Source organism: Blastomyces gilchristii, assembly GCF_000003855.2.
Source record: "Blastomyces gilchristii SLH14081 genomic scaffold supercont1.23, whole genome shotgun sequence".
Classification (NCBI taxonomy): Eukaryota; Fungi; Ascomycota; class Eurotiomycetes; order Onygenales; family Ajellomycetaceae; genus Blastomyces; species Blastomyces gilchristii.
Window position 1 is genome coordinate 421,973 of NW_003101659.1, and position 21,433 is coordinate 443,405.

The 21,433-nt window shown below is 47.7% G+C and overlaps 5 protein-coding genes across 5 annotated transcripts; 3 read left to right on the plus strand and 2 right to left on the minus strand.

Annotated features, from left to right (window-relative positions):
- Positions 1-957: 957 nt before the first annotated feature.
- BDBG_08350 (uncharacterized protein) lies at positions 958-2,369 on the minus strand (the record flags this gene model as incomplete). Its single annotated transcript, XM_031723523.1, has 2 exons — positions 1,951-2,369; positions 958-1,153 (listed from the first exon to the last, which is right to left on the minus strand). The coding sequence occupies exons 1-2, from the start codon at positions 2,280-2,282 to the stop codon at positions 958-960; spliced, it is 528 nt and encodes a 175-aa protein (XP_031580704.1). The 5' UTR covers positions 2,283-2,369.
- Positions 2,370-2,843: 474 nt separating this feature from the next.
- Positions 2,844-9,644, plus strand: BDBG_08351 (C2H2 transcription factor). The gene is made up of 4 exons (XM_002621274.2): positions 2,844-3,693; positions 3,863-4,172; positions 4,243-7,608; positions 7,690-9,644. The coding sequence occupies exons 2-4, from the start codon at positions 4,079-4,081 to the stop codon at positions 7,770-7,772; spliced, it is 3,543 nt and encodes a 1,180-aa protein (XP_002621320.2). The 5' UTR covers positions 2,844-3,693; positions 3,863-4,078; the 3' UTR covers positions 7,773-9,644.
- On the minus strand, positions 9,367-12,975 carry BDBG_08352 (uncharacterized protein). The gene is made up of 2 exons (XM_031723524.1): positions 12,753-12,975; positions 9,367-12,690 (listed from the first exon to the last, which is right to left on the minus strand). The coding sequence occupies exons 1-2, from the start codon at positions 12,915-12,917 to the stop codon at positions 9,955-9,957; spliced, it is 2,901 nt and encodes a 966-aa protein (XP_031580705.1). The 5' UTR covers positions 12,918-12,975; the 3' UTR covers positions 9,367-9,954.
- Positions 12,976-13,353: 378 nt separating this feature from the next.
- BDBG_08353 (uncharacterized protein) lies at positions 13,354-17,204 on the plus strand (the record flags this gene model as incomplete). The annotated part of the gene is made up of 3 exons (XM_002621276.2): positions 13,354-13,426; positions 13,477-16,433; positions 16,494-17,204. 3 exons carry the CDS (start codon positions 13,354-13,356, stop codon positions 17,202-17,204), a joined length of 3,741 nt encoding a protein of 1,246 aa, XP_002621322.1.
- A 629-nt stretch (positions 17,205-17,833) lies between these two features.
- BDBG_08354 (sorting nexin mvp1) lies at positions 17,834-20,376 on the plus strand (the record flags this gene model as incomplete). The annotated part of the gene is made up of 6 exons (XM_002621277.2): positions 17,834-18,332; positions 18,436-18,658; positions 18,713-19,167; positions 19,224-19,366; positions 19,440-20,033; positions 20,167-20,376. 6 exons carry the CDS (start codon positions 17,834-17,836, stop codon positions 20,374-20,376), a joined length of 2,124 nt encoding a protein of 707 aa, XP_002621323.1.
- Between the last annotated feature and the right edge of the window lie 1,057 nt (positions 20,377-21,433).

A 21,433-nucleotide genomic window follows, 5' to 3' on the forward strand; every position in this document is an offset into this window, starting at 1 on the left:
CTGCGGAGCGCGTCAACTGGACAACTGGACTACATACCATACCGAGGGTTGGTTGGATCAAACGTTCTGCACACCAGGAAACCAGGAAACCAGGATGTATGCAATGATAGTACATTGCATGCATGATGATGTCGTTTGTTAACCAGATCGCGTCGCATGGTTGGATGGCCCATGTACGGAGTATATGTCGCCGAATCATCTTGACCAGAGCACACTGTGGCGGCGGCCGGAGACATTGATGTCCTCTTAGTACATAATCCATACACATGACCATCATTGGCGAACCAATTCTGGACATCGAAGGTGTACCCGTACAGTAACTACATGTATGATGGGCTCCTGGGATATATATATTGACAAACAACAATGGTTCGAACAGAACCCTAACAAATCGTATCATGTTTTCCTTGTAGCCAAACTTGGCCATGAGTACGTTGCAGAATTCCTTGCTCGTGCTCTTCCTCTAATCAACAATAGGACCGCTTTCTGTACATTTGGCCAAGGGAATAGAAAGAAACTTCCACTCACCCTACTATATACAGTTCAACCAAGCAGCCCAATGATGCGTGTTCCTGACAGGAAATAAGGGAGACTCAGGCGGCTAGGGGGAAGCAGGTGGTGCCTTAACCTAGTCAACCCTGCATGATTCCATGACTCGCATGTAGTTTTCAATTGCGGGCAGTTTCATCCATCAGTTTGAGACTTCCCTGCATCTCAGGAAGGAACCTACACATAGATTGATTGGGCTTGAAATCCTACAAAGCATTTCCATGCGCCCATGTTTGCTTCCTAGAGAGTCTTTTTCGTTTGTCCATTCCGCGTTGGAAAAACAGACAGAAGAGAATAATAGAACCAAGTACATACATCTTTTTTTTGCCGCTGACGCTCCTGAAACCAACCCAGGTTTGAAACTACCCAACCAGCGGACGAGAATAGAATATTGTTTGCATGTTGGCATCATGGCATGGCATCAGCAGAGGAGGCCTCGGCGGCAAGATGGGATTGGAGAGCAGCGCCACTGATGGCGACTGCAACAGGGGCGATTGATTGGCTCTCGCGCTTTGCTTGTGTCCATGTAGGGCTTTGGACTCCCGCATGCTCCTGCAACGAGGATATGCGCCTCCAGCCGCCGTCCAGGAGGGTGTGGATGTGCCTGAATCGGACTCATCTGGCGCTCTTTTGTTGGTAATTGGCGGCTGCGTTGTAAGTTATTGACAATCTTCTGCAAAGAATGAATAAAATATATGAGGCGAATAATGAAACAGACTTTTTGTAAAACATCGTTAATTTCTGGATCAAGTTCGCGTGGTAAGTTTGCTTTCTTGTTATCGATCGATCTGCTAGTTAACCAATCTCTCATCAACTGTGACGCTCTGTTGCGACAGAGGCGCCAAAAGAAGAAAGAAAACGCATCAGAAACAGGCCACGCGCAGTTAAACTAGCCCAGGATAGCTTTGTCCTGTCCCCACGCCTTTGCTCGGAGCATGGCTCAAGTTGATACCTTGAGCGCCAGTGGGGCTTTCTTTCTACTATGCGTAGGTGATGATGATGACGATGATGAGGATGCGCGTGCAATCCCATCCCTCCCTGGCCGGGCTGGGGAAGGTCCAAGCGCGGTCTCTGCGTTACGCAAGTTGTCAGCAAATAATAACTAATAATGCAAGCTATGCAGAGCAAATGGAATCACCAGCTACACACACATAACACACACACACACACACACACACACACATGAGTGAAAATATTTCATAAACGCTTTGACTTTGAGAGAGCCATCTCGGTTGCGTTCGTCCAAATGTGACGAAGAGGTTGTTGCCGAAAAGCTTCGAGATTTCAAAAATGCGAAATTACCAGGTAACGACGGCGGGCGTTGGGTGTCATACGATTAGCTCGAGGCCCCAGGTCACTGCCATGGATGGGGGGGTATTTTACAGTCCTGGTACTCCGTACAGAGTACCGAGTACCAGGGAGGAGAGTTCCCAAGAGTTCCCACCAGGCGTTGAAGTGACCTGCAGGTGGCCATTTTGGGAGAGGCCTGGGTCCAGGGTCGTTGGTAACTGGTACCGGAGTACGGAGTACAAGATGTTACTTGTCAGGAGGGTACGGCGGCAGTACGATACGCGGTGCCAGGCACCATGGTCTGAAATTATGTTCCCTTGAGTCGAGAAGGTTGGCTCCCAGCAACTTTCTTTCCTGGTTCGCGGGAAATGTATATATTTCGATCCTGGAGGCTTGGAAAGCGTTGAGGATTTCCTTTCTTGCCCCTGGTTATTTATCACCATGCTTGAACATGCTTGATTGTGCGCAGGCGATAGCCGTGGGTTTCCTGCAGCTAGCTCCCTCTCTCTCTCCACGCCTGTGGAGACCAAGACACATTCCATCCCATCTCATGCAACAACGGACCAGAGAGCTCCTGTATTTAGTAGTTATTTTATTACAGACCGGCGGATTGGTGACTTGCCAAAACGGGGAGATTCGTACAGAGCGAAACTTTGAATGGAACGAGTAGCCCGTATTGGTGCAAGGTCTGCCCTTAGGTTCTACCTAGGTAACGTGATGCATTGTACAGTACATACATTACATACTTATGCATAACAAAATCGGTTGGTCCCGCGCCGAGGTCTGTATTTATTTGGGTCTGGGGACGGACCAAGCACTTAATCTGCGTCAAAGGTCCAAGATGTTACTTGTATCGTAGGTTCTGTGGCGTAAAAAGACAAATCTTGTACTGTAATTTCTCAGGAAGTGGAGCCGATGAGAGCTAGTACCGTTTTGTGGGGTATGAGAATGTGTTTTCGGCGGTACTCGGTACGGTACATACCAGCGTATCCGTCGTACCTAATAGCTAGCCACACCCCCATAAGCCGCAGCCGCCCCAAAGTCCAAAGCCTCCCCCAGTTCCAATCTGGAGTTGCCGCCGAGTCCCTCTGATGTTGGACCGACCAACCACAACCTCACCTCATCTTCCTTCTTCTCTCTTCCAGCTGCGTTCGCATTTCTCAGAGCCTTCGTTCGAGAGCAAATCCTTTCTTATGGTGGTTTCGCTTCTCTGCTGGCTTCTTGAAACAGTTCTGGGCTCAAATTGTCGCCCGTGCTCAAACGACGAACTGCCAAACTGCCCTGGCTTCATGTGTTCGCTGGCGCAATTGGAAATCAGCTCCAACCTCCATACCCTCTCCTCTCCTTATCTTATCCAACTATCGTCGCTCATAATTGCCGCCCATCCTCCTGGTCCCTGCTTACCTGGCTTGTCCGTTTGCTGTTTCTCTTGCCACTATTATCCCTTAATGATCGCCAAGAGCAGCCCATTCCTAGATCTGAGCTGAGAAGTGGGAAGGACAACGGAAATAACAGAAGGATACATTTGATTTTTTACCAGGGACACCAACGCTCCAAGACGCTGGTGGTGCAAGGGAGTGTTGTAAGAGTTGCCTGCAAAAGTCCCTCTCTGCTTTGGCCCGAACTTGTCATAGCTACGGAAGTATAAGGTTGGCCATTCCATCGGCCAACGGCCCCCTACCATCCACGAGGAATAAGCAGCGTTATTCCCAATCGATATACATGTTTGGAGGGATTGATTTGAACACTTGCTCGCCACAGATGCCCAGTGCGCCTCTGGTAATCCGTTCGCATCATAATACATTCGTATTTTTACCTTTCAATCCTTGAATAAAGCTACTTAGGCCCGTGCTGGTAAGCTTGCCATGTTCTATTCCTTTGCGGACACGGATAGCTTCCTTCATAATACAAGCTCTATTTTAATTACTGAAGGCGTACCACACTCTCAATTCCCAAGAGTCTCTTCGGAATTGATTTCTAAAGTCCTGGTGAACGCCGTTAACTAATCCCCTGTCTCTCGCAGTTTTATATTCTTATCCTGTTAATCGATATAGCCTTGCGCTCAAATTGGTGTTGATCACTGAGCTCCTCGTTCGAGCTATTAGCATAAAGGCTGTGAAATACGCCCCCTCCCCCTTACGGAACGGTAACCACTTACCCCCTACGTTCCTTGAATCTGGTCACGGCGGACCGGATAAGACAGAAAACGTCTCTTGGGGAGTTTTCAAGTTCAAGCACAATGTTGTCAGATGTCATGGCACGTCAAAACTCTGTCGATACTCAGCCTGGACAGGAGCTTGTTTCTATAAGTGAAGTCGCGCCTGCCACTACTGGTAAGCCGTAAATGAGCCGTTCGCTCGGTAATAATTGCTTAGCATATATAGCTACTGACCCATTTTGCAGCACCACCTCCATCAACATCCAGTACAGCTGTTGACAATGAGAAGCAGCAGACTGAAAATCCCGATATTCCTCCACCAAAAACCGACAAGCCTAGACCTCATGGTTGCACAACGTGCGGCAGAAACTTTGCCCGGCTAGAGCACTTAAAGCGTCATGAGCGGTCTCATACCAAAGAAAAGCCGTTTGAATGCCCGGAATGTGCCAGGTGCTTTGCGCGAAGAGACCTCCTTTTGCGGCATCAACAGAAGCTCCATATGACAACCACGCCCTCATCCCGGCCTAAAAATGCGCGGCGAGAAAGCACCAGCGGTGTCGGGCCTGGAGCAACTCGGGTCCGCAAAAATTCCATTGCGAATAATGGAAACACCGGTAATAGTATGAGGCCGCGAGCGAATACCATCAGCCATCTTGATCGTTCGTCAATTGGGATTATAGGTGTTGGAAATCCAGCTGGTTCAAGGCCACCTTACCCTACTCACACCAGCCATCCGAGTTTAAGTTCGATACCTGGACTTCCAGAATACGGGTTCCGGGGTCTCCCTTCCGAGCAGCCAAATACCAATGGCTTGACAAAACTAGATACTGGCATTCCTATGGACTTGACTAATGGGCTTCGTACTGCACCCGTTTTTGGTAGCTTCAATGAGGTGAACTTTGGCGACATGATGTTAAATCAGGGGAGTAATACCATCAACCCCGCCCAGCTGCATTTCGGATCGCCTCATCCTTTTGGTGGTGACACTCCGACCTCGCCATTCCACCCAACGTTTGCGGGCATGCCAACATCACAGAGCTTGATCGACGATGACCTCAACCCGGAATGGCTGCATGGATTTGAGAGTACAATGACATTCGCCAATGCAAATGAGTCCGCGATTGATGGTTCGTCACCTTCGGCTATGAGCACAGGGAGCCAGAGTGGAATCAGCGAAGTTATGTTAGATGGATCGAACCAGGCTGTGACGAGCTCCTCGGGACCGTGGTCCAATCCTCTCCTTGTCCAAACCCAAACTCCGACAAATCAATTCAACATCGATTTTACGTCCCCTTTTGCAGACATGCAGCCTGATACTGTCTCACCTAAGTCCCTGCTTGCACAGCACCATTTTTCCGACCAGTCGTTCTCGACTCCCCCTCCGAGGGTTCAGCCTGGATTGTCTGGACCACCAAATAATATATTCCATCCCCCAATGGTTACTAACGGAGATATAGGGGATTCTTCCGGTACCGTTAGACTTAACAGCTTTGTACCAAATTCCGCGCCGTCGATATCCACGGAAACCATTACCGATTCCACTCGCCAAGCTCTCTTAGCCAGTCTACATCAGCCCTCTGGTATTACCCATCGTCGATTCTCCCAGTCATCTAGCACACAACTGACCAGCCCCGGCGCACTCCCCCATCAACACTCCTTTAGCAGTAATTCATATGTTCTCCCAAGCACGATCGACCTCCAACGTTACATTGCAGCATATGTGAACTATTTCCACCCCCACATGCCTTTCCTGCATATATCGACTTTGGATTTTGATGCTCCCGAATACGCTGGCAGCCTAAAGAATCCTAATGGACAAGTAAATTCTGGCACGTCTACTATTGCTGGTGGGGGTGGGTGTTTGATTCTCTCCATGGCAGCCATCGGTGCCTTGTACGAATTCGAAACCGCGACATCCAAGGAGCTTTTCGAGTCTGCGAAGAAAATGATTCAGGTATACCTTGAGGAGCGGAGAAAAGCAGATATGTCTGCGGCACTTAACCGATCAAGCTCCCCGCGCGATAATTCCGTTCAGAATACACCTCTGTGGCTAGTTCAGGCAATGCTGCTGAATGTCATATATGGACATAATAGCGGTGACAAAACCTCTGCTGACATTGCGAGTACACATTGTGCGGCTTTAGTTAGCTTAGCAAGAGCCGCAGAATTGATCCACCCCTTGCCAGCCGAAAACCTCCCTCCCGATCAACTTGGATATCCCATTGGAGGGAGTGATATGCATATGGATGGGATAAATTCTCAAGCGTGGCATGACCATAGAGAATGGATGCGGTGGAAAATAGTAGAGGAGCGAAAAAGAACGCTTTATGCCATTTTTACTTTGTCCAGCCTTTTGGTTTCTGCTTACAACCATGCTCCAGCGCTGATGAATTCGGAAATTCGGCTCGATTTGCCTTGCGACGAACAACTTTGGGCTGCGGAATCCGCCCAAGCTTGGACGTCATTGGGTGGCACTACAGCTCATCATAGGGGAATTCCGTTTTCTGTGGCACTGACAACACTTCTTACAGCTAGTCACCGAAGGCAATCGGGCTCCCCACCACAGTCGCATTTTGGCGCTGGCGCTGGCGCGCCCAGCGAAGATCTTCCTCAAAGTGATCTGAAACCGAGTACGTTTGGCTGTTTGGTACTGATACACGCCTTGCATAATTATATTTGGGAAACTCGACAGCGACACATTGGCCGCCCTTGGACTCCACAGGAGACGGAAGCAATGCATGCACACACTGAACCTGCTCTTCGGGCTTGGCAGTCGGCATGGAGTGCCAACCCTAGACATAGCCTTGAGCGGCCAAACCCGTATGGGTTGGGACCTCTATCGGCGGATAGCATACCTCTTTTGGATCTTGCATATGTTAGATTATTCGTTAACTTGGGTCGATCCAAGGAAGCATTCTGGCAAAGAGATTGGAACGGCATGGCGGACGAACTGGCAAGAGGAGCCGACATTATTCAGCATGCAGATGATCCTAGAGCTGACTATCCCTCCCCGAACCAACTTGAGGGAGCAAACCAAGGTGGCGGCAGGCGAGCTTCCATGGCTGAATACGGCGTGGCAGACTTAACGCTCACTGGCAACGCGAATCAAGAACGCAACATGCAGAACAATATTTCTCAGCAGCAAATGGCAGCATCAAGACGCGAACGTCATCTTCGAAAGGCAGCATTTTACGCTGCAGACTCGATATCCATGTCTGATAAGCTAGGAAATACCTATGCTGAGTTCACGTCGCGAGAGCTTCCTATCCAAAGCGCAATGTGTGCGTTTGACTGTGCTCAAGTTTTGGCTGAATGGGTAACCACAATTCAAGAACGAATTGGTCCATATCTAGGGATTTTGGGACAGGATGCGATGGATTTGACCCAGGTTCCTGGAATAATGCTCTTGGAAGACGAGGATTACAAGCTTATTCAAAAGATACAAGAAATACTCCACAATATTGAAGTGAAAATGAAAGATGCTTTGCATCATCCCGGTAATTCTGGAAATGAACCATCGAATTGTTTGCCCAGCTTGGTTGATGGCGGTTTTGGTACAAAGATCTTGTTCTCGACGGCGTATCTTCTGGATAGGGCAGCTGTTTGGCCAGGTGAGAATAACCACTAGGTTTCGTATGCGATGTCCTTGAATTTTTCTTTTGACTGATCAATTTATTTTCTGCGTTATATAGTTACAAAGTTAATGGCTCGGTCGCTCGAAGCCCAAGGGCTCCGGATGAGAGAGAGGGCGAGGAACTCAGTCCTTGCTGGATAATTAGGAGAAGAACATCAGGACCATGTACATGCCTGCTTCTCGCATATCGGCTCTGAGTTCCTGACTAAGGCCACCACGCGGATTGATCCCGGCCAATGAAACTATCCGCGTCGTCCCTCAGGACATTTCTGCATCTAATCACACGTTGGCGTGTGAACGCATCCTCGCCAGTCTGTACACGGGCAGTTTTGGCGCTTCACACATATCCGCCGCCCACCTGCTGCTGCTGCGGGGTGATTTCATATCTAAGATCCGATAAAAATTTCCTTTCACGCTCTGAAAAGTCTACCGGAGATACTCGATTTCGAACGCCCATAACATGAAAAAATCTCCTTTTTCTTTTTTTTTTCCCCCCGCCTTCCGGATTAACGATCACGAAAGTTTCACAATTGTCATGTCAGTGGTACAGGGTTCGGTCTTATCCATCACATCACAAATGGACACAGTTTGGGATTCATATAAAAACAACACGATTTGATATATTACTTATTCCAAGAAAAATAAGGCTGGGCTTTTTCATTTATTGTATTTTTCGGATGCGGGAACATTAAAAAAAGAAGAGAAGAAAAAGGGAAACAGGAAAAAAAGGAATCGAAAAAACGCCGGGAAAGCAGGAGTTCATTTCCAATCACTTATGGGCGCCTTGCTTTGCATTGCATACATGCATACATACATACACACAACTTACATTTATACATCGGGATCCAGTTTCTGAAGATTTAGTGCTTGCTGGTGGGGGCTGGGTAAACTTTCTGTTCTTTTGTGGGTGTTTTCTTATTTCTTTCGTCTTTCCGCTTTACATGTGCTTTTAAAGTACCCCCAATGCGCGATTACATACTCTTGTCGATATATTACCCATGCTTCAGTTGCCTTTTTCTTTCTGACAATGTGGACCTGGCGAATCTATTTTTGATCTTCTTCTTTTTTATGCCCCACGCTCAAGTCTCCCCGCTGTTATATTGTTCGAATCTCGACACACACACACACACACACACACACGCACACACACACAGTCAGAATGAGTAATTTATGCATGCATGGTTTTTGTCTACAGGAGGACTCGGTGTTTTAATGTCACGAACTGATGATATACTTGTTGACTTCTTTTTATGTTTGGTTCTCTTTCTTTTATTCTCACCCTGTGATTTTTAATGCTGAATTAACTACCCCGCCCATTTACCGTTCTTGATTTTTATGCTAGAAAACCCCTTTTTTTAAGCTCAGGGTCCTTGGAACTCCACTTCTGGGATTCAATAATGGATGCAATGCTTGCATACATTATTCATCACTCCCACAATTCATTCATTTAATATCTCGTTCCCACTTTTACACTTGTTACCAGTGCTACTATGTTGAGTCGAACTGGTTGCCTTGGCGACTGCTATTGATTTGCCTTCTTGCTCTCCCCCTCTCTTTCATTTAGCTTTCTCCTTCAATCTTTTCTCTCATCTACATCTACAATTTGATTTCACATGAGCTCTGCTAGCTTCATACTTCTCCCCTCATTTACCTTCTGAATTTCCTTTTTTGTATCAGAGATTTCATCATGTCATCATGTTTATGTAGATACCCCCCTTTTTTCAAAATAGGTTCAGGAATTTCAAGATAATACAGATCATGTTATGTAGGTAGTTTTTGAAGATTTGATCTTCTATCTAGTAAGCAATCGGAGATATTATGAGGTATTTGTGATTACTGTATATTCACTGATACTAGAGCTATCAATGAAAGATGGAGAATGACATGAAGAAAGTGAAATATAGAATGAGAATGTATGAGAAAAACTCTGGTAGACAATGTCTCACGCCGTTAGATGTTCAATTATAGAAACAAAGCTCAAAATTAAATCGCGCTTCCAACGTGCTGAGATATGTGAGGTATGTTATGAAATCCAATGACATGTGAAAAGGCAAAATATTTCCAAGAGAACAACAGCATGATAATACATATAAAAACTACAATATCTGAATGCACACAAGCCATGTGGAGATCATCATTTCATTGGCATTGAGTCAATAATGTTTTGGAGAAACCACACCTCTACATAAAGCAGGAGTTGTAATCTCCAACTCATTCCCAAGGTTTAATTTACCATTATCAACATACAAACACACATAAAGCCATCGAGTAACACCGCCGTTCCTTCCTTACAGCGAAGGACACGGTTCCGCAATGCCGCCTACTACACAATAATCCTCTCGAACGAATACTTCCCCACAGCTTTCGCCCTCAAATACCCGATCTCACGCTCAGTCCTTGCCACCACTTCACCTGTCTTCCGGATCTTAGTCCTGCTCACTTCCTCACCCGACGCAGATGTACCAACAACATCCTGTCCCGGACCCCCTCCAACTTCCACCCGCTTAAGCGACAGAGGAAGCATCTGGGTATCGCGATTTAGCGCCCCTTCAGCACCATCGATGTTATCAGTGTCATATATGAGAATTTCAGCGCCGTTGTGTCGCTCCTTGCGCTTCAGACGGCTGCCGCGCGGCAGGGCTGGGGCCGCTTGATCAGCCTGATCTTCTTTCTTGTTCTTATTGCTATTCCCGCTACCGGCCCTGTTACTGTTGGCACCAGCGGCAGCCGTTTCAGCATATCTGACAAATTCGCGAAGTATGCCCTTGAGATACGTTGCTTCTTCGACGCCGACCAGTGCAGCTGAGATTTCGGATTTCATATCTGCGATTAGGCTAGCTTCGCTGTCTGTTGCGCCTGCGAAGGTGGCGGCAGAAATCCAGCCGCTTGGTCCTATGGCGTCAATGCAGGCGGTCAGAAGGTTGACCAGGGTGGATAGGCTGAGGGTGGGAATCTTGGGGTCGGGCGGAAGGGGCGCCTCAGACTGTTCTATGAACCGCGAGGTGTAGCCGCCCGTAGCTAGGGAGTGGCGGAGGTGGTGGATTATCGAAAGGGTGTCGGAGTTGGAGAGGGCGGAGCGGATCGCTTGGGTTACTTTGTCGATGGGGTAGAAGTGTAGTTTTGTGAGGGTTAGATTTAGGCCAGTGGTGGCGTCCGTTATGATGGCGTCGATACCGCGATGGGCAGGGGAGCTTTTAATCTGGTTTTCAGTGGTCATTTCTTGGGAGCTGCTTTCTTTGGCTGGGTGAGCGGCTTCGGTAATGGTTCTTGGTAATTCCTCCTCTGGCCTGGGCCGATGAGAGCGCGCGAAGTCAAGGAGGACTTTTAGTGCATGAGCAAGTTCGGTTGGGTCAAGATTTATCGGGGTCCGTAACACCTGCAACAATAACTTGATAGAAATTCCAGGCTCAGTAAGAGCCCGTACTAGTGAACCGTTTGGAATTGGTGGCACCATCCGCGGGCGCATGGACTGACAAAGAGCGGTCCGAATGTTGTTTAGGCTGAGGTGATGAGAGTTTATAAGCCAACGGAAGGTTTTGGGTGGCATAAAAGACATGACTAGCTTCGAGGTCTTAGGATCTGTGTCGCTGATCCTTAAAGAAAATATCTTCCCGAGCAGGAAGGATATCTTTTCTGGATCCACAAACGCCGCCGCTGATGGTAGATGTTTGGGTTTGTCGTCTTCACCTGATACTGAGGGTTTGCAAACTGCATCTTTCATAAGTTTGTCAAAATTTGCAGTATCTTTGACTTCGGCTAGGGCGTCAAGCTGCTTCTTTATTTCAGCCCACCGAGCAGCTTCCTCCGGCTCGCAGAGTCCCACAGGCCGCATGTGATTTGCTGGCTTGGTGCCCGTCTTTAGTACGGAATCTGATGCCAATTGAATTCCTTTGCCAATTGCATTAATCAAAAGTCCATCACCGGACTGTTTCAGAGACCCGTCGTAGCGGTCAAGAGATGATGAAAGATCGAAACCAAGAAGTGTAGCTCCACGTGTCGCAATGGCGATTCCAAGCTTCGAAAAATAGGAGATAAACACTACAGGTGCCTTATCAGCATCTGATTTTGTGGCGATTACGGTAGAAATATCTTTTAACGAAAGGTCCGCCTGAATTGATTGATATCGTGCGTTGTAAATCGCAACCGATGATTTGCCGGCACCAATAACAGACTGCGGCGATATCCGCATGATGGATGAGAAATTTTCGTTGGGAAAAACCATGTAGGACAATATTTCAGGTGAGTATTGAGATATATCGTAAATTATAAACCCGTTTGTAAAAGACAATGACAATCCGCTAGTACTGGGATGGAAGTTCCATTGGAGTGATTTGGGGTCGACTGGTGTCTGTTCCTCTTCCAAGTTCGGTAGACTAATAGTCATTAGGTGTCGTAATCGTTTTGCATGACTTATTGAGAAACCATCATCTGTAGCCTGGGTGGATAGAGAGAAAACAATCAGGTCGAAGTCGCTGGGGAGCAATTGCTCCTTGTGATGTGGCCGGGAAACAAGTATCAGCACTGAGGAAGTGCCCGATTCTGCTCCAATCTCATCACCTAATACCGTCGCTACGATATCCTGCCTTTTCTTGAATAGTGACTTGCGCGCGTCGTCGAAGGCCACAAGGAATCCGGTCTGGATTTCATGTGAAGCTGATTTGTCATCAGTGGTTGGCAGGATATTCCACTTCTGAGTCTTGAGGTCCGGCGAGAGTCTGCGGACTCGTCCATCTTTATGGACTACAAGGACGTCGAAGGGATCCTGTTGTTTCTCTGCCTCTGGGGCTGTCGGGATAATGCCAAGGAAAACAACAGGGCTCCGGGCATCTTCTAGCTTGAAAGAGGTGTTGGAAACGTTTAGCGCATTGTGAGCACCGGTAGTCGACTGATCCAGGAAACACTGCACTTGATTCTCTGGCTGTTCTATGGAACAATAAGTGTGCCTTCTTGCAACTGCATTTTGTTTCGGGCTCGACTTTTGGCGGACGGAGCAGGGCGGGCAGGAAAACGAAGACTGCGGTGGAACTGCATAGGAGGTGACCAGTTTTGGGAATTGAACCTGGTCCCAATAGATCAGCAATGCATGGAAATGAATAGCAGGCAAAGGGATAAGGGCCTTACATTGTAAATGTTCACGCTCTCCCCGTCAATAGCAGCTGCAACTTCATACCGCTTTCGTTTCTTAGAGCCTTCCACGCCGTAAACTTTCCCTAGTTGGCATTTACCAGCTGAAGCTCCCAGCGGCCGTGGCAATTGGGCCAGCACAAACGGCGCTTGTAGCTCCATATTGCGAAATGTAGCGTCCTTTTGACGGAAGCGCAACGGGGTATAGTATAGACCTTGAGACATGAACTCCGTCTTTGTCAAAAATATTGTAACTTTTTGGGCGGCTATCGGGGAAATAATCTTCCGAGATAGTTAACTAACTTACGCCACACTAGCCGAATCCGGCAACGTCATCGGCCGGGCAGGACGCGTGATTTGGCGAGACGCGGCGAAGAAAGCGCGACAAAAAGACAATGAAGGGACTATTTTCAACTCCATCTGTTCAGATATGATAACTCTCATTGCAGGACGCTAGTTCCGGCTCGAACCTCTGCGAACTGGGTTATTTGGATTGTCTCTGGGTCTATACAAACTCCCCATTTATGGGAGGCTGTAGAATTCCCGACTTTACTCTTCGGGATCAGCTTCACAATGCGACGATTCCCTAGGGAATTGAATGGCTGCTATTGCTCTTGAAAGGGCCATGGGGCAGCATGTCCAACGGACCTTGCACCCGTTCTTTGGGAAAGGTTTGTGGAATTCTTTGTTACTTATGATAGTTTGTTAACCATCGCGAAAGGCCCAAACGATACCGACCCTTCATCGTCGTCTGAATCCCCGCCTTTACGACCCGTGGAACCTGAAGCTAGAACGGCAGTCAGGAAAGACGCTGTCAACATACCAATAGATCCTACGTCTGGTTCAGACAGTCCTGATCGGAGCTGTATGAGACGTTCGTCTCGTAGCAGCAGGAAGAGGGACGGGCGACTGCAGCTCCAGCTCACAAGTGCTGTACAGCACCGCGAACCTATCCTGAAAGACGAGGATGTCAATGCCAACCGGAAAAAGCGCCGAAAAACAGAGACTCCAGAACCTGCTGGGCGGGTGACAGAGGGACTAGTACGGCAACATTTGGTTCAGCACAATCCGGTCCCTTCGTTGGGTGAACAGCTCGAGTCCGCTGCCCAAGGCGACGTGAATGCGACAGAAAAATATTCTGTGGCTCGGGGAGTCGACTTGCCCGCAACGGGTACAGCTTCAGAGAAATCACAGAATCAACCTTCTTCCTCTTTATTAGAATCTTGCCAACCATGTGTAAAATCTGTCAATACAAGCCCGAAACCTGATGATCTTCCTGTCAAAACGTTAAGGTTAAACCCGAATGGCAAATTATTGAATTCTCCCTTTCGATCTGAAAGTGAATCCCGGAGTCTTGAAGAACGGAGCAAAAAGAGGAAGCCTACTTCTCAGAAACGAAGCAAAAAACAATCTGCGATCGTAACTTTAAGATATGGAGTCAATGAAGAGTCCCGTTCCTTGATAGGCCGACAAATAAACGAAATAATTGGTGGTCGGAAAAGGCATTCCTTATTAAGGGAAGCGGTCTCCATCCCTACACCTCAAGAACCTTCGAAGCCTACGCATCCTTTTTTCCTTGGCAAGGCCGCTCAGAGGACGGAAGAGAAAGCTGAACAGAGTAAGGATTCATCAACGGATCACCTAGCATGCGCTCAAAAAGACAGAACAGCCACTGCAAGCAAACTATCGGAACATAGCCCCCAAAATTCTCAACCCCCTTCGACCTTCTCTTCTGGGGGACCTGATAATTCGAAGACTCCAGCAGTGAGACCACGTTCGCATTTCCCAAAAATTCAAGATCCCATCGATCCGATTTGGCCACCTCGAGGGGCTATCCATGTACGTGGGCTTTCACCTAATGACGATAACAACAGTTCGTTTATAGATTTCGAAGAGAGAAAAGCAAAAGGCTTGGTCGCCTCAATATCAGAATATGAAAATATCCTTTGTGTTCAATCACGATTATTGCGGCATATTAATAAACGCGATGCAAAATCTGCAGTGTTAAGATGTCCTAACAAAAGAACATGCAGTCGTGACACCCTTTTGGAAATAGCTATGAATCGACTTGGTTTAACTGCGACACCCACGGATACGATCGGCGAACACTTTCCACATCAGCGAACCTCAATGCCGTACACATCTCACCCTGCAGTAGCTCAACTGCTATCTTCTGTACGATCCTCAATGACCCCCTTCGAACGAGGGGAATTCGATGACTCCCCATGGACGCAGAAGTATGCTCCTAGTGGAGCTGATTTCGTGCTGCAGTTGGGTACTGAGGCCTTGGTTCTAAAAAAGTGGCTACAAAGTCTCACCGTATCTACAGTAAATAGCGGCACTTCCCCCAGTGATGGGAAGCAGCCTAAACAGATTCCAGACGACAGTGCAAAACGGAAAAGGCGGAAAAGACCTAAAGATCTTGATGGTTTTATTGTTTCCAGTGATGATGAAGAGCCCCGAATGGATGAAATCGATAGCCCTAGCGATGATGACGAACTGGCTGGCGGAGTGACTATATCTAACAAACGGACGGTCGTTCGATCGGATAATCCAATTGCACGCAGCAGCAGATCGGCCCCTGAAAAGCGTCCAGTACCTAATTTGATACTTATCAGCGGGCCTTCGGGTTGTGGCAAAACTGCTGCTGTTTATGGTGTTGCTAAAGAGCTTGGGTTTGAAATTTTCGAAATAAATGCTGGAAGTCGTAGGAGTGCAAGGGATGTTGTTGAACGTGTTGGAGATATGGCCCAAAACCATCTGGTTCAGCTCCTTGGACAGGTCGATGATAACTCACCTGCCGCGTCTTCGCTTAAGTCGTTGTTTTCCACGCCCAACACTGATACTGGAAAGCAAAGCACCATGCAAAACTTTTTTAAGCAGGATACGAAAAATTCAGGGCCGAGGGCAACGGGCAAGGATGGTGCGCCTGCTCCGGACGGAAAAGCTCCGGTACCGAAAACGCAACCGAGCCAGAAGCAGTCTCTTATACTCTTTGAGGAGGTGGATATCCTTTTCGAAGAAGACAAGCAATTCTGGAGCGGTGTTCTAACACTCATTAGCCAATCCAGGAGACCAATTATTATGACTTGCAATGATGAAAGCTTGCTCCCCCTGGAGCTGTTGAAACTCTATGCGATTCTTCGGTTTCGGCAGCCTCCTTTTGATCTTGCTGTTGACTACCTTCTCCTCCTTGCTGCCAACGAAGGGCATATTCTGGACCGTGAATGGATTTCCGAACTTTACACTGTCATGCGCGGGGATCTTCGGGCAACTATCATGCAGCTGAATTTTTGGTGCCAGATGGCTGTTGGGAGTAAGAAGTCAGGACTAGACTGGCTGACTTCGCCATCTGTTTGGCGCGGTGGCTACATACAACAGGCCAATCTTCCTAGAGTCGTGAGCACGGACACTTATGTCCATGGGATGGGTTTGGTCTGCCAGGATCTTGCGTGCGATGAAGATCCTTACCAACGAAGGAGTCAACTTATGTATGAGTGCTTATGCCAATGGCAAATGGGGCTTATGGACTGGCATGAATCGAAAATATGTCGGGGCAAGTTGCGAGGTCACGATGGTCAGAGCCGCCTCGAAGCACTGGCCCAGGAAAGTCGAGAGGCTGATATGAGGGCTAACCTCGATATTATTTGCCGGGGCTCTCCTGATGCGTTTAGCGATGTAAGTCCATGTTTTTTCGAAGATTAGCTACCACATGATTAATGCTAACTGCATCCACAGGATGTCCTTGACTTTTCCTGGCCCGATTTGACTAGTAAACAGCGATCCACGTACACAGAAGGGCATCAATTGCTACAAACAGACCTACTGACCGACTATGCATGTCTATCAACAAAGATCGGCGTCTCAATGACCGTTCTATTGGACGACTTTTTCTACGACTCCTTGCCATCTTCCGACGAAAACACCATTATTCAACAGGCTCTAGAGAAATTCACTTCTCATAAACCTACATACCTAAAACAGTCCGATCTACGCGACACGTTTGAACCAGTAATGGGTAATCCCGATCCCTTTAATCCGCCACCTGGGCGTCAATCTTTTTCATTTGACAGCGGCACAGCACCCATTTCCGAAGATCTGGCACCGTATATCCGAGCAATTGTCGCTTTTGATTTACGGCTCGAACAACGCCGGTTAGCGCTTAGCGGTCCCATTTCTCTTGACTCAAAAAGCAACAAACGGGTCCGGACGACAAGGGCTAGTCGAGCGGCACTTGAAGGAGGTGATAAAGCAAGTGTACGCAAGGATAAATGGTTTACGGGGAAACTCGATGCTAAAAGTGTCCTTGCTACGGGATGTCCGGAATGGCAAGACGCACTCGGATGGGCGATTCATAGGGCCTCTGGGGGCCAAGTTCTGGGGGACAAGGAGGGAAACCGGTCTATGGATGAGCAGGGCGCTGGGAGCTCTAGTGAGGGAGGAATATAATTTATCCATATTTTTGAAATTGCTCTATGTGAAAGGATAGATTACGAGTTTAATGGCTCTTTTTTTCCTCTGTTAATAGAGGTTCTTGACACTTTCCCTTTTGAGTAGCAAACCCAAGCATTTTTTTTGGAACTGGTCATACAAGAAGCAGAGTCAGGCAATGATGTAATTAGCACGTGACTAAAAGGTTTCTTCGTAGCAAAAGCAGGTAAGGTAGTTATTAAATAAGTTTGAAGTGTTTTATCGTGATAAATAATATAACTTCTTCTAGGACATAAGTCCCAATTTCAACGTCTTGTCGTAAATCGATCCTGAGTGGTGTGCTTGGTGCCAACCCCGTGATGTGGCTTATCTAGATGTCACTTAGCGCCGAGCAGCGAGTTCTCCACTCCGGCGACATCGCAGCACCCAACCCAGCCTCCGCCAGGCAACCTGATAAACACACCTTGAAGCTATCTCAACTCTTCCCTCACGATCGACCTGAGTGGTGAGCATTTGCAATTGCCGTGTTTCGCTACTCTAGCGTAGTAGCTCCATGATTCCAGTGTGATCTGAATAGGACCTAAATCACAACCCATACCCCCCTCCTCCCACCACGAACCCAGCTTCGTCTCCTTGCTCCACTCAACATGTCTCTCTTCGGTAGCTCTCCCGAAGACTCTCCCGTGACCAAGGCCAATTCCACATCCCGCTCCAAATCCTCCTTATTTTCAGACCAGCCGGGCCTGGGTGCAACTTCATCCTCTTCTCTATTCGCGGACGATCCCCACGGTGATTCCTCAGCATGGAACTCGCCAAACCCGAAAAGGGCAGCGCGCCATGAACTTGTCAAAATGCTATTGCCAGCTTCTGAGGTACCAGAAGGGTACATTGATGCATATGATGCAGTGTTGCATTCGGGAGATAAGCTTGGTGCTGGCATTTCAGTTGAGGGAGCAAGGAAGGTCCTGCGAGATACCGGTCTGAGCGCCGAGGAACAGGCGACAATTCTCAATATGGTGGTGCCTGGTGGCCGTGATTTGCCAAATGGGCTAGGGAGAGGTGAATTCAACGTTTTGTTGGCTTTGATAGGTTTGGCTCAGGAAGGTGAAGATCTCACTTTTGATACGATTGACGAAAGAAGGAAGAGTAAGATGTCTTTTATTTTGCGCGTTTTCGTCTTGATTTCCCATAAATTGCGGGATTGCAAATTTAAAGTCATTTCTAATCAGTTTTCTCTACAAAATTTTAGGACTGCCCAGACCTAACATACCTTTTGTCGATCGGCTGAAGTCCCGCAACGGCACAGCGATAGCGCCACCCGAAAATGCAGTCCCTGTCCCGCACCAATCTCCACCGCGACGGATGACGCAGGGGTCTTTTGGGGACTCCGACCCATGGGGAAGTCCGGCACTACATCATGGTCATAACCATTCCATAGAGAATGGTATTGGAGCTAGCCAAGGAGTCAATGGGTTCGTCGCCTCTTCACATTCTGCTACAAGTGGTTTCGCTCACAGAATTTCAAGTGGATATAATGCCCAGGCCGATTCCGCCACTGAGGGTGATCGATCTGCTGGACAACCACCTAGCGATAATACTCCCGGGAGTGTCGCGTCTGGTTGGGGGGATAATTTCCCTAACCCAGCCGGTACCGGCTTTGGACCCGGCGGAAACGCCGGTCTTGGGGGCGGATTCGGACAATCAGGAGATGATCAAGGGAATAATAATTCTAATAATACATCTAGGACCATTGGCGGTGGCAGAATCACCTCCCACGGTGTAGAAGAAGTGATCACGATCAACATGCTACCCGAAAAAGAGGGCATGTTCTTTTTCCAGCACAGAAACTACGAAGTCAAATCCTCACGTCGAGGAAGCTCTGTAATCCGGAGATATAGTGATTTTGTATGGTTAGTGGACTGTCTACAAAAACGGTATCCGTTCCGGCAGATACCACTTCTCCCTCCAAAGAGGGTCGCAGGTACGTTGGAAGCTTGATATCAAGCTTAAAAAATACTCACAAATGCGTCTTTCAAGTCAATGGCACTCACCTCGCAGCGGATTCAAACTCCTTTCTCGACAAACGACGAAAGGGTTTAGTACGATTCGCAAATTCGCTTGTTCGCCATCCGGTTTTGAACCAGGAGCAACTGGTGGTGATGTTCCTTACCGTTCCCACAGTACGTAGAGAAAAATACAGACATTCTAACCCGAGATATTTTGCAGTTAAATAATGCTAAACCCAACTACTAGGAGTTGTCCGTCTGGCGAAAACAAGCTACTATTTCCGTTCAGGAGGAATTTACCGGCAAACCACTACCTCCGGATCTCGAAGACTCACTCCCTCCGACTTTGAATGAGACTTTTGACAGGGTTCGTTCAGGCATCAAGCGTTCAGCTGACATTTATATCAACCTTTGTAATCTACTTGACCGTCTTGCGAAACGCAACCAAGGCCTTGCCGCAGACCAATTCCGATTTGCCAGAGCCCTGGGCGCTCTAACCGATTGCACATCAGATATGTATGCTGTCGACACGAACGACGTGCCGCTGTTGAACAACGGCATAAACTCTACAGCCAAACACCTTGTCGCGAGCCAGGGATTGCTGGATGATGAAGCCCGGGCGTGGAATGATGGTGTCCTGGAAGACTTCAAGATCCAGCGAGATTGTCTCGTGGCTATGCGCGAACTCTTTGATCGGAGGGACCGCTATGCCAAGGACAACATTCCACAACTCGAGCGGCGGATTGAGAGCAATGAGAGGAAATTGCAAGATTTGCGGACTAAGCCCGAGGGGACTGTTAAGCCTGGAGAGGTGGAGAAAGTTGAAGATGCGATTATCAAGGTAAGAAAAGAAACGGCCTGCTTCGTACTTGGCATACACTCTCACGCTACGACACGTGAAATGAAAATAAACTATAAACCAGTTTTGTGTCATCACTCAACTAATATGAAATTTTCTCTGTCGTTCTCTGCAGGACAAGGAGTCTATCGTCCAACAACATGCGAGAGGTGTGTTCATCAAGGAATGCATCCGCGACGAGTTGCTCTATTTCCAAATGAGCCAGTATCGTATCAGCCGGCTGCATCAGGACTGGAGCCAGGAGAGAGTGAAGTATGCAGAGCTGCAGGCCGATAACTGGCGTGCTCTATGCGAGGAAGTTGAGGCGATGCCTACTACAGAATAGAGGGTTGGATTGATTGTGGATACGGCAACGAACAAGCAACCCGGTTGCGTTTCGAGGATGTTGGTCGAAAGGTGTGGATGTGAATATGATAAATGGAAAAGGTTTAACTTTCCTGTCGAACGTGTTATTTATTTGAACTCTTCCCGTCTTCGTTTTTATCTTCACCTTGCCTCTCTCCCCGACGATATTCTTACTTTTTTTCACTTATCCCAAATTCCCCTGTTCGCATAGTCTGATTTTGATGACATCAAGTGGGTGTTTTTCTGTATCCAATCCCTATTTCCAATATTTCTCTTTGATGATGAAGCCCTTTTATGATTGCTTGGATAGCCGGTTAATTTCTTGGTATTTACCACTTCTACTAGTTCTGAGTCTGCCTTCGCTGGTGTCAAGTTTTGAGATTCAATTTCCCTCTTTTGAGCTCCCATTCTTTTTATACCCATTCTACCCAACCGACCCATTTCCTCCAATGTGTCACAAATTCGTCCGCACGCTCTTTCTTTCGTGCTGTATATAAGATGATTTTAACTCTGTATATCGAGAAGTTGGTTAGCTATAACCATTTCACTCCCTCCTATTCCAATTGGAAATATATTTCGTCATTTTCCGAAGTCCAGTTCGCCTGTCGATTGATAGCGTATTTATCAGGGAATTGGCTAGGCTCTGTGGCTGCCCTGTACACATTTATACAGTTATTTGATTGATACGAATCTTTACACTTTGTCCCAAAACACCTCACAAACCAAGTCTTGCATCATCATATCTAGCAGATAGCCGCCCAAGAAAATGAAATCAAGCAATTGCCAAGCTCAACGCAGTGGGACTAGAACCCACATGAGCGGGCTGCAGCCAAGAGACTTCCAAGCCGTCGATCTGTGACGGAGGGTCTTTGCATACAGATTTCCAAACGTCGTGATATCGGAACGTGGAAGAGAGTGTTCATAGACAACGATGTCGCTGAGACGTCAAAGACAGTGAAATAGATATATCCAACTTCTTCTCTCTCTCATTGGCTGATTATTCATCAGCGGCGATAATCCTTGGCATCAAGCATCGC

Coding starts and splice junctions, on each gene's coding strand:
- BDBG_08351 (XM_002621274.2), top strand. CDS start 4,079: ATGTTGTCAGATGTCATGGCACGTCAAAACTCTGTCGATACTCAGCCT. Junction 4,173..4,242: donor AGTCGCGCCTGCCACTACTG/GTAAGCCGTAAA, acceptor CCCATTTTGCAG/CACCACCTCCATCAACATCC. Junction 7,609..7,689: donor TAGGGCAGCTGTTTGGCCAG/GTGAGAATAACC, acceptor TGCGTTATATAG/TTACAAAGTTAATGGCTCGG.
- BDBG_08352 (XM_031723524.1), bottom strand. CDS start 12,917: ATGGAGCTACAAGCGCCGTTTGTGCTGGCCCAATTGCCACGGCCGCTG. Junction 12,691..12,752: donor AGAGCGTGAACATTTACAAT/GTAAGGCCCTTA, acceptor TATTGGGACCAG/GTTCAATTCCCAAAACTGGT.